Genomic DNA, 12,139 nt, shown 5'->3' on the forward strand with positions numbered 1-12,139 from the left:
TAGCCTTATTGGGTTATACCAAAGGTCCATCAAGCCCAGTAGCCCGTTCTCACGGTGGCCAAACCAGGTCACTATTATGTGGCCAAAACCCAAAGAGTAGCAACATTCAATACTACTGGCAAGCAATGTCTTCCCTTATGTCTGTCTCGATAACAGACTATTGTCCAAACCTTTCTTAAAACCAGCTATGTTATCCACTCTTACCACAACCTCTGGCAATGCGTTTCAGAGCTTAACTATTCTCTGAGTGAAAAAATATTTCCTTCTATTGGTTTTAAAAAAGTATTTCCCTGTAACTTTGAGTGTCCTCTGGTCTTTGTAATTTTTAATGGAGTGAAAAATTGATCCACTTGTAGCAGTTCGACTTCACTCAGGATTTTGTAGACTTCAATCATATCTCCCCTCAGCTAAAATTTCTTTTCCAAGCTGAAGAGCCCTAACTTTTTTAGCTTTTCCTCATACGAGAAATGTTCCAACCCCTTTATCATCTTTGTCACTCTCCTTTTAACCTTTTCTAGTGCCGCTATAAATTGAATGCAGTACTCCAGGTGAGGCCGAACCATGGAGTAATACAGAGGCATTATAACATTCTTGGTCTTGTTAACTATCGTGGAGTGAGAGGTATTATAACATTCTTGATCTTATTTACTAACCCTTTCCTAAAAATTTCTAGCATCCTGTTTTGCTTATTTGGCCACCACACACTAACCAGAAGATTCAGGGTATTGTCTACAAAGACACCTAGATATTTTTCTTGGGTGCTGATTCCTAAGGTGGACCCTAGCATCTGGTAACTGATTTGGATTATTCTTCCCAGTGTACATTATTTTGCATCTGTCTACATTTAATTTAATCTGCCATTTGGATATCAAGTATTCTAGTTTCCTAAGGTCTTCCTGCAAATTTTCACAATCCCACATGTCTTGACAACTTTGAATAGTTTCATGTCATTTTCAAATCTAATCACCTTGCTTGTCATTCCAATTCCCAGATCATTTATAAATGTTAAATATTGGTCCCAGTACAAATCCCTGTAGCACCCACTATTCACCCTCCTCAATTGAGGGAAATGATTATTTAACCTCATCCTCTGTTTTCTGTCCAATAACCAAATGCTCCTCCACAACAGAAAATTACCTCCTATCTCATTACTTTTTAAAACATTTTTTCAGGAGTCTTTCATGGGAAACTTTGTTGAAAGCTTTCTGAAAATCTAGATACACTACATCAGGGGTGCCCACACTTTTTGGGCTTGTGAGCTACTTTTAAATGACCAAGTCAAAATGATCTACCAACAATAAAATTTTAAAAAATACAAAGGACACTGTAAACAGAGAAAATGTTAATCATTTATATTCCGCGGGTTTCAAAGAGGTCAAGGCAGATGACTTTATGCAATGTCACCTCAGTAACAACTATACAAAAATAGACAAATATACCCCCCTCCCTTTTTACTAAACCACGATAGCGATTTTTAGCGTAGGGAGTTGCGCTGAATGCCCTGCACTACTCTTGATGCTCCTAGGCTCCCTGCGCTAAAAACCGCTATTGCGGTTTAGTAAAAGGGGGCCATAGTGCAAAATATAGACAGCAGATATAAATTCTCAAAACGGACACATTTTGATCACTAAATTGAAAATAAAATCATTTTTCCTACCTTTGTTTGGTAATTTCATCAGTCTGGTTGCACTTTCTTCTTCTGATTGTGCATCCAATATTTCTTCCCTTCTTTCAGCCTATTGTATGCTTCCTCATTCCCTCCCCCAACTTTTTCTTCCTCTCTCCCTGCCCCCCTCCCCTTTCTTTCTTTCTCCCTGCTCTCCCTTTTTTCTGTCTCCCTGCCTGCTCCCAAGCCACTGCTGCCACCATCAGGGAACAGGCCTCCAAACCACCGCTACCTCAAGCTCTCCCTGATTCCCCACACAGAAGCGTTAGGCTGACCAGATTTCCTCTCCCCAATGTCATTTCTGAAGTCAGAGAGGAAGTTCTGGGCCAGCCAGGCAGCAATTGGCTGGCCCGGAACTTCCTCTCCGACGTCAGAATTGACGTCAGGTGGGGAAAGTTGGTTGGCTCGGCACTTCTGAGTCGGGAAGCAAGTAGAACGCAAAGGCATTGCATTGCCTTTGTGATCTACCAGTCGATCGCAATCAACCTTTAGGGCACCCCTGCACTACATCAACCAGCTCGCCTTTTTCACATGTTGATTCACACTTTGAAAGAAATGAAGCAAATTGGTGAGGCAAGACTTATGAGACCTACAAAAATAAATATCACCTGTGGGTGTGATTACAGAGCTTGGCTTATAACTGGGGTAGCAAGACGAATCTTTTCCTCCCAAATACAACTGGAATTGCAGACAGCAGTCGCAGGCAGTACTAGCACTAGCGTGTTCCAACGATGATCATCAGGTGTGATGAATCAAATGAAAAGTTTGAGAGTCCAATCTTTAGCTTTGGCTGGTGTGCTTCTATACCATTTTTGATAACTCCACCATCTCCTGAAGATGAGTTGGTCACATCAAGGTACAGGTCAATCAGCTAACAAGATCATAGAAATGTCTGGGCTCCTGGGGGGGGGAGGTTGACATAGCCAAGGTTCTGGAAGACGACATAAGACAATCTCGCCATATACCTTCTAGTCAGGGCAAGGGTGTGAGAAATGGGGTGAAATTCCTGCAATTGTTTTGAAGCAATGTATCTATCAAAAGAATAAAATTTCTTAACCAATTGCTTGACATAGCAGGAAATATAGAAATTGTAGTTAAGGACTCTGTTATCCAACATGATGTTTTAGTATAGGCGACTGCCAAACTTGTCCATAGTGCGCCCCTCTCGCCCTGGGAGCACTGAGGCATAAACCCTGCAGGGAGTAGATTTTTTTTTTTCAGTCAATTCTACCACCAGGGACTGATGCTGAAGCTGCTGTTTGTCAAAACCAGGAGAAGAAATAATCTTATAGAGAGAGTCACAGTAATTGTAAGAGGGGTCTCCCAGTTCTTATAAAGAGTCTCCTTGAGCATACCATGTAAGTTCTGTAGGAGGCTCATCATAGTCCAAAGCCTCCAAATATTCAGCACTATAAGCAGAATTGGCTTCTAACTTGACTGTAAGTTCTTTGCCCAATTGCCAAATGAATTTTGTGAAAGACAGTCTTTCAGTAGGAGACTTAGCTCTTTGCGGAGACTTTTGAGGAGACTTCTCAGAAGTAGTATCATAAGCCTCTGTAGTAGACTCTGGGATATCATCCACTGAGTCAAGACTAAGTCCGAATCATAAAAGTCCTTTGGTGAAGAAGTGCGTCAGGATGGATGATGGCGTCAAGAGCAGTGTCGAGCTGATGAAGATGATGATATATGATGTATTTCCTTTTATGCTTAGAGTGGGAAAGAGAACGGTGTTGACGCTTCAAAGCAGCTGAAGATGAACAATGTTGAATGGACTTGGATTGTCAAAAAGATGATGATCGCTAGATCGACACCATGAGGAAGAACGTTGAGATGCTGCTTTTATGTGTGGAACACTGACGTACTGGAGATCCAGGACCTGGTTGCCTTATGCTCGGGCTGGGCCGGTACCGATGGAGCCAGTGTCGGAGCAAGAAGCTTGAACATGTCACTAACTTGTAACTCTTTTTGAGCTTCTCATGGTACAAGGGCACTGGTACCATTTGGTGTTCTGCTGGTACCATCGGTGCCCTGTTTGGCCTTGGCGAGGGTGAACATGAAAAGGATGCACACCTTGATGTAAGAGAGACCAGACATAAAAACGGTCGTCACTTGGCCGGCATCAAGGGACTTGATGCAATGATAACCTGCAAGACCTGTTGGGAAGCTGGCGGTTTTTTAGCTGGCTTACTCGATGGAGAAATGTCTCCTGATGCTGACACCGATGTCAATGCTTTCAATGTTGAAGGCTGTGATGTAGTCTTGGTATCCATACTGGTGCTGAATAACTTTTCTTGCTAGAGCTTTCGACTCTTAATTATATGTTTTTGTAAAGTAGAACATTGCGCACCGTTGACATGGTGTTCTGGGCCAAGGCACTGTAAATATCAATTATGTGGGTCAGTGATGGAAATTTGCCGTTGGCACCTGCAACATTTTTTTTTTAAAGCCAGTTAACGGTCGGAACATCGACAGTAAAACCGCCTCAGCCACCTTGAATTCAATGACTGTGGAAAGAAGAGAGGCCTCGAAGGTCAAAGCCCACGAGGGAAGAACAGTGAGGAAAAAATAACCAACTGTTATATTATTATTATTTTTTTAATATAGGTAGATAAAACTCATATATAATAAGAGTATAAAAAATGCACGTGAGCGGGAAGGCAAAGCCAATAATTTTTAACAATGTTCAAAAACACGACGACTTAGCGCTGCGGAAAACTAAGAACTGAGGAGCCACGCGCCTTTGTTGTGTGGGAAGGCACTCGCACATGCGTGGTGCAGGCTATCGCAAACTTTCTAAAAATTTTAAAGTGGGAAAAAATGGTTGGTTATGCATATTTGTAAGTTAAATGTGCTTTTATTAACTTCTTATATATTTATATATTGGTGTATTGCACTATTGAAGTTTGGAAAATCAATAAAGAATAAATAAATAAATAAAATAAAGTGGCAATGCACTTTTGAAGTCTGTACCAGGGCTCTGTAGATGACGTTACCCACATGTGAGAATATGCTTCCTGCTTGTCCTGGGACAAAAACAGTTATCCGCCATCCAGCAAGTGCCATGGGTGAGATTCTACTAAATAGGTTTTACCCCCCTGTGTAAAATCATTCATTTTGTTCTAGCAGCTGTATTCTGTTTTTGAGATATGAGCTTCTACTTACAGCTAATTGGTGTGTTTTCACAGTATTTAGTGGACCAGCCATTAGTGATCATGCAGCCGTGCCTCTTAACTGAGTAGGACTTCCTTCCGGAACACAATACAAATGTGTTCTTAAGATCTAACTGTTGTATCAATAATTATCACAGTGCAAACACTCCTCCCTCAATATTCTCAGGGGTTAGGGCAGAGCTGGCCCATGAATATTGAAAATTTGTGAATAACTTTTGGGCTGGCTCTAACCCACCCCCAACTCCCTCCCACCTTCCCCTGACATCCTGGACCTTATCTGGTGGTCTAGTGGACTTTCGGGGCAGGAGCGATCTTCCTACGCTCCTGCCCTGTGCAGATCACTCATCCAAAATGGCTGCCGGGAGTTCCCATAGTCTCTTGTAAGCCATTTTCGATGAATGATCTGCACAGGGCAGGAGCGTAGGAAGATCGCTCCTGCCCTGAAAGACTGCTAAACCACCAGGTAAGAAAATCATGAGTCCTAAAACTACAAATCGGGAGGGAGAAGTGTACCTCTGAAACAATAACATTGGATGGTTGAATACAAACTTGCTCCTACAGTAGAAAACAGTATAACAGAATTTCTGTTCCCACCTTCCTGCACTCACTATCCCAAAGTGTTTGTACACCTGTCTAGTATAGGTCAAATATAAAACCATGGAGAACCCTAGTGGTGAACAGCCATCTCCCATCTCGTAACCAGCCCTTGCCTTAAATTCTATACCTCTTTAACAAAAAGTGCCAGAAACGACCTGAGCTCTTCAGCCCTTTAACCCCTCAGCACATTTAGAACATAAGAACTGCCATCTCCGGAGCAGACCCTGGGTCCATCAAGTCCGATGATCCACTCCCGCGGAGGCCCAGCCAGGTGTAACCTGGCAAAAACTTAAGTCACCCGTATCCTTATATGCGCCTTTCAAGGAGATGTGCATCTAACTTGCCCTTAAATTCTAGAACGGTGGGTTCCGCAGCAATCTCCACCGGGAGAACGTTCCAGGTGTCCACCACTTGCTGTGTGAAGCAGAACTTCCTGGCATTTGTCCTGGGCTTGTCTCCCCTCAGCTTCAGTCCATGACCTCTTATCCTAGTCACATTTGACATCGTAAATAACTTTTTTCCAGCTCTATCTTGTCGATACCTTTTATTATTTTAAAAGTCTCACAGATCCCCTCGCAGTCTCCTCTTCTCAAGGGAGAACAAAGAATGAGTTTCCATACTGAGTCAAACCGAAGATCTATTAAGCTCAGTATCCTGTTTCAACAGTGGTCAACCCAGCTCACAAGTACCTGGCAAGATATCAAGGAGCAAAACAGATTTTATTCTGCTTCTAGAAATAAGCAGTGGCTTTACCAGATTTTAATTGATCTAACTCAAAACACGCAGTTGAAAAAGTAAAAGTTTATATATCCCCTATACTACCAACCCAAACTGTACAAATATTTTCTTAACTAGTCAGCAAATATTGCTGTTGAATAATGTTGGGATTCCCTTTGTAGCATCCTTAATTTCTCATGGGACTTGGGCATTGACCCTGCATCTTCCTGTATGGTATTGGGTCAGCTGCAGGTTTAACACTTGATCTGTCTCTATTAATCTATTCTGTACAATGTATCCTTAGGCTCGTTCTGAAAGGATAGCATTACAGTATTTTGAAATGTCTTGTTTTATCTTTACAGGCATACGTACTGCTAGGTCAATTCCTCATCTTGAAGAAGGATGATGATGATCTCTTCAAAGAGTGGTTGAAGGAATGTTGTGGTGCTAATGCTCGGCAAGCAGACCTCTGCTCTACCTGTCTGAAGGAGTGGTGCTCATCCTTCCTGTAATGAATTGTCATCTAAAGCTTTTCTTGCCAGGTCTAATCCTTCTGTGAAATAATAATGCTAAATCTATTGGAATAAACACAGTTTGGTGCACTCAGTGTTAGTTGAAACCTTTTTTAAAAAAAATATTTATGTAACTAATAAATGTGGTTTTGTATTAAAGATAGCGCGTGGATTCTAATATTCAACTTTGGGCTTTCCAACAGCAAGCAAAACTCACATTTACTTTTATATCACTTAATGGAACTTTATTATTCCAAATGAAATGTTTTAGCCAGTTCTTACATTTTCATCAAACCCCATTAGATACCACAAGATGTGTCTCTTGAGTGGGATGAATTTCTGTGCATTTGTGAAATACTAATACTGTAATAACTTGCTCGACTGCTAGTTTGGAAATGCCATGTTCTTTTTAGCTTTTTTTGATTAGTGTGCTGATAAAGCATTTAAGAGCTAATTCATGCTTTTCATAGACATGATTTTCTGTGAACATTCTCCAATTAACTCAACTTGGAGCAGGAAGATAGGATGGAGCATTTGCATGGCAACTACCTATTAGAAATTACTTTAGCTGAAAGTGTGGTGCTGTCAATCTGAAACTGTTTAATTGTCAGGCAAGCAAGAGAACACTTGTAAAAAAACTAATGAGCAGCATATTGAAAACAAATGTATGAAATCTGTTGCTGGAAGATACAGTCAAGATGAACATAAGATTGGACAAGTTCCTAGAAGATAACCCCATAAATTTAGCTAGGGAAAGAGCAATGGTTAATACTGGCCATTGACTGTAGGTAATATGAGATACACTTCGTAAGATTTGAGATTGACTAGGTACTTAAGACTGAGGCTGATCACTTTCGGCCCAGCAATAGTATAGAATTTATTTTCTTCTTAATGGACAACTCTCTCCATCCCATTATGTTCAGCTAGGGAGTCCCACATATGAGAATATGCTGCCTGCTTGTCCTGGGATAAAGCAGTTCTTACCATAACAGGTGTTATCCAGGAATAGCAGGCAGATATTCTCGCAACCCACCCTCCTCCCCTAGTTGGCTTCTTAGCTTGCTTACAGAACTAAGGTCCCGTGAGCTTACGTCAGGTGGGAATGCACTTGTGCAATTAGGGTGTGGGCAGTTTTCAAATTTTCTTAAGTTCTTAAAGTGGCGATGCACTTTTAAGCTGTCCGTAGCGGGGCTCTATGGATGATGTTGCCAACATGTGAGAATATCTGCCTGCTGTCCCTGGATAACACATGTTATGGGAACTACAGGCCGGTGAGCCTAACTTCAATTATAGGGAAGATGGTGGAAGCTATGATCAAGGACGCCATTTGCGAGCACATCGAGAGGAATGGCCTACTGAGAACAAGCCAGCATGGATTCTGCAAGGGAAGGTCGTGCCTAACGAACCTTCTGTACTTCTTTGAGGGAATAAGCAGTCGGGTGGACAATGGGGAGCCCATAGACATCATTTACCTCGATTTTCAGAAGGCTTTCGACAAGGTGCCACATGAAAGGCTACTTAAGAAGCTGTGGAACCACGGGGTGGGAGGGGATGTGCACAGATGGATCAAGCACTGGTTGTCGGGTAGACTGCAGAGGGTTGGAGTAAAGGGTCAATTTTCTGACTGGCGGGGAGTCACAAGCGGTGTGCCACAGGGATCGGTGCTGGGGCCGTTGCTTTTTAACATATTCATAAATGACCTGGAAAAGGAGGCAAAGTGTGAGGTTATAAAATTCGCAGACGATACCAAACTGTGCGGCAGAGTTAGGACCAGGGAGGAGTGTGAGGACCTACAAAGGGACCTGGACAAGCTAGAAGACTGGGCAAACAAATGGCAAATGCGCTTCAACGTGGACAAATGCAAGGTCATGCATATAGGGAAAAAGAACCCGTTGTTCAGCTACAAATTGGGGGGGGTATTGTTGGGAGACAGCAGACTCGAGAGAGACTTGGGTGTGTTGGTGGATGCATCACTGAAGCCATCTGCACAGTGCGCAGCAGCCTCGAAAAAAGCCAACAGGATGCTGGGCATCATAAAGAAGGGCATAACAACCAGAACAAGGGAAGTCATCATGCCATTGTATCGAGCGATGGTGCGTCCGCATCTGGAATACTGCGTTCAGTATTGGTCGCCGCACCTCAAGAAGGACATGGCGGTACTTGAGAGAGTCCAAAGGAGAGCAACGAGAATGGTAAGAGGGCTGGAACACTGCTCATACGCCGAGAGGCTGGAAAGGCTGGGGCTCTTCTCCCTGGAGAAAAGGAGGCTCAGGGGAGATATGATAGAGACCTTCAAGATCATGAGGGGCATAGAGAGGGTGGATAGGGACAGATTCTTCAGACTAAAGGGGACAGCAAATACAAGGGGGCATTCTGAGAAACTGAAGGGAGATAGGTTCAAAACAAATGCAAGGAAGTTTTTTTTCACCCAGAGGGTCGTGGACACTTGGAATGCACTACCAGAGGAAGTGATCAAGCAGAGTACGGTCCAAGGATTCAAACAGGGATTGGACAGATTCCTGACGGATAAAGGGATCGTGGGATACTGAGGGAGGAGCTGGGATGTAACACAAGTATAGAATGTTAACCAGGTAATGAGTATAAACCAACCAGGTCGTGCATGTGCAAGACTGGAGGGCTAGGACTTCGATAGGAAGGCAGGACTTAAACGAGATACCAAGGTGGCAAGGGAGCCCCTTCTAGTGATTCAGACAGGTCGTGACCTGTTTGGGCCGCCGCGGGAGCGGACTGCTGGGCAGGATGGACCCATGGTCTGACCGGCAGAGGCACTGCTTATGTTCTTATGTTCTTAAGTAACTGTGCTTTCCAGTGCAATGCCCATGAGGTGAGTCTCTTTCATTTAAAAGGAAGCTCAGAAATGAGAGAGTATAGGATGAAGTTAAGAAGTGAAAGGCTCAGGAGTAAGCCAGGGTAATACTTTTTTACAGAAAGGATGGTAGATATATGGAATAGTCATACGGTAGAGGTAGAGACAAAGACTGTCTGAATTTAAGAAAGCATGGGTCAGGCACGTGTGATCTCTTAGGGAGAGGAGATAAAAGGCCCATCCACTATCTGCCATTATGTTTCTAAGCTGTAAAAAATGCCAAGCCAAAAGTCAGACAGTTGCAAGCACTCCACAAAATGATGGACTAGTATGCCTTTAGTACCGTGACACCTGGTACATATGAACTCCTTCTATAAGTTTCCTACTGCTGCATTGTGTAAGAGCTTCTATGGAATCTCATGTAAATCCATATTCAGGGATGCTCTAAAGCAGGGGTGCCCAAAAGGTTGATCTGAAGGCACTGTCAGTCAACTGTGGAGCCCATCCTGGGCTCCGTGATAGATTCGCGTTCTCCCTGTTTCCCGATGCTGTAAGGACAACAGAAGGGCAGGGCCCACCAGCCTTGCCTCCCCCCCTCCGACGTCAATTCTTGGTCATTTTAAAATTAGCTCGCAAGCCCAAAAAGTGTGGACACCTCTGCTCTAAAGGCTACCAAGAAGTTATATGCCAGATCATCCTCTAACACTTGCCCCGATACATCGCGTCTAGTCCTGCACTAAAATGAAAAAGAAGAGGGTGTTCTGTGTTCCTTTCTTAATGTATATCACACTGACAGTTTATTATGCTTTATAGACATTTGTTTAAAAAAAAAAAAAAAAAAAAAGCTTATCCAAAGTAGTAAAGATAGGACCTTTCTTAGTTCCTAATTGTAGTGAGGAGCAACAGTGGCGAAGCTGTAAATACTGAAATAAAGTGGGAATGTCCCACTTTTGTTGGCATTGAATGAAGGGATAATACCGATTTCTGAATGCACAAAATAGCCAACATAACTCCCCCCCCCCCCCCTGAACGTTTCAAAAACTAGTACCTCCAGCTGCTGGGAAGTATGGATTATCTAATACTTCCAGAAATACTTCCAGAACTTTAAGTTCATCAATCCCAAGCAAGTTTCAGAGTCTACAGAAGAGGCAAGACAGCTTTTCTCATACTAGAGTAGAACACATTAAATATTAACTTTGACTGGGCCACAGTTTGGCATAGTCCCACAGATGCAAAATGGGAAGAACAGATATGCAGTTTATCCCAGGACAAGCAGGCAGCATATTCTTAACTGATGGGTGACGGCACCGACAGAGCCCCGGTACGGACAATTTTAGAGTGATTGCACTCTAAGAGCTTAGAAAGTTCTAGCTAGGCCGCACCGCGCAAGCGCGAGTGCCTTCCCGCCCGACGGAGGCGCGCGGTCCCCAGTTTCTTAGTTTCCGCGGAGCTAAGAAGACGCCATCTTTTTCAACGGCTGTTGAAAATTTTTTCTCGCCTTCCCGATCGCGTATTTTTGCGTGAAATCCTTCACGTTTTTTTCTCCCATTCTTGTTTTTTCCTTATACTAAAAAAAAAAAATAAATCTTTTTTTTCTCTTACTTTTTGGTCGGCCCCAACGGGGCCTGTTGGCAACATCGAAGCCTCGACCTTCGATTTTGCTTCTGCCGTTTTTCCCTTCATGCCCCTTTCACCGGGCTTTAAGAAGTGTCAGCGGTGTGCACGCCTTATCTTTATCCGACCCGCACAATTGGTGTCTTCAGTGCTTGGGTCCGGATCATAGAGCTTCGACGTGCACCCGTTGCGCTTCTCTTCAATAGCAAACTTTGAAAAATCGCCAAATTCAACAACAGCTTCTTTTCGGTACCGCCATGGGGGTTCTACCGGCATCGACCCCAGCATCGGCGACATCCTCCAAATTGGCGCCGGCCCTTTCGACACCGCAAGATGTATCTTCGGTGTCGCACCCCACAGGTAAGCCGGCTAAGAAGCCATCCCCTACAGTCCTGGGCCCGCCAATCGACCAAGCAGTGAGCCAAGTCCTGCAGACTACGCGCCGGCCCCGTAAACGCTCCGCTCCAATCGAAGTCACTCCCTCGTCATCGGCATCTACTTCTCCTGAGCGTAGAGCTGCACCACAGGTACCGAAAAAGAGAAAAGCGGTACCGGTGCCATCAGGACCATCACTGGATGATCGCATAGCCTCCATCCTCCAGGTCCAGCTTAAGGAGCAGTTGCAACAACTCCTCCCAGCTCTTTTGACACTGAACCTTCCAGTGTCGGTACCCTCTGAGCCTCTGGTGCCGGTTGTCCATCAGCCCATTTTATCGGCATCAACTTTATCGGCACCGCTGCATTCTGCTTCTTCGGTATCCATGCCTATTTTATCGGCGGAACCGAAATCACTACGTCGAGCGGTTCACTCGTCCTCCGAGCCAGTACCGCTCTCTGACCAACATCTCCGTACCGCCTTCCATACTTCCCCCGGTACGGTATCGATGCAATCTGGCAAATCGGTACGCAAGACACGACATCTGGATGTCTCTACTCCTCTCTCACAGGGCCGACTTCCTTCAGTGCGTGACCCTGATTTATGGGATGATTCCGATGATCCTCTCGGTACCGATGATGACCTTTCATCTAATGAGGC

The 12,139-nt window shown here is 44.0% G+C and overlaps 1 protein-coding gene across 15 annotated transcripts in view; it reads left to right on the forward strand.

Annotated features, from left to right (window-relative positions):
• The window catches only part of LOC117356591 (barrier-to-autointegration factor-like protein), a 65,493-nt gene extending 58,373 nt beyond the window's left edge, over positions 1-7,120 (forward strand). For all 15 annotated transcript variants that reach the window (XM_033936020.1, XM_033936019.1, XM_033936010.1 and 12 more), the window contains one exon: positions 6,513-7,120. In XM_033936020.1, the coding sequence (XP_033791911.1) occupies positions 6,513-6,662 (150 nt within the window). In that variant the 3' untranslated portion in view covers positions 6,663-7,120. The remainder of the gene's footprint in view (positions 1-6,512) is intronic.
• Positions 7,121-12,139: the final 5,019 nt, after the last annotated feature.

This window comes from Geotrypetes seraphini, chromosome 3 (genome assembly GCF_902459505.1).
Source record: "Geotrypetes seraphini chromosome 3, aGeoSer1.1, whole genome shotgun sequence".
In the NCBI taxonomy this organism is placed as follows: Eukaryota; Metazoa; Chordata; class Amphibia; order Gymnophiona; family Dermophiidae; genus Geotrypetes; species Geotrypetes seraphini.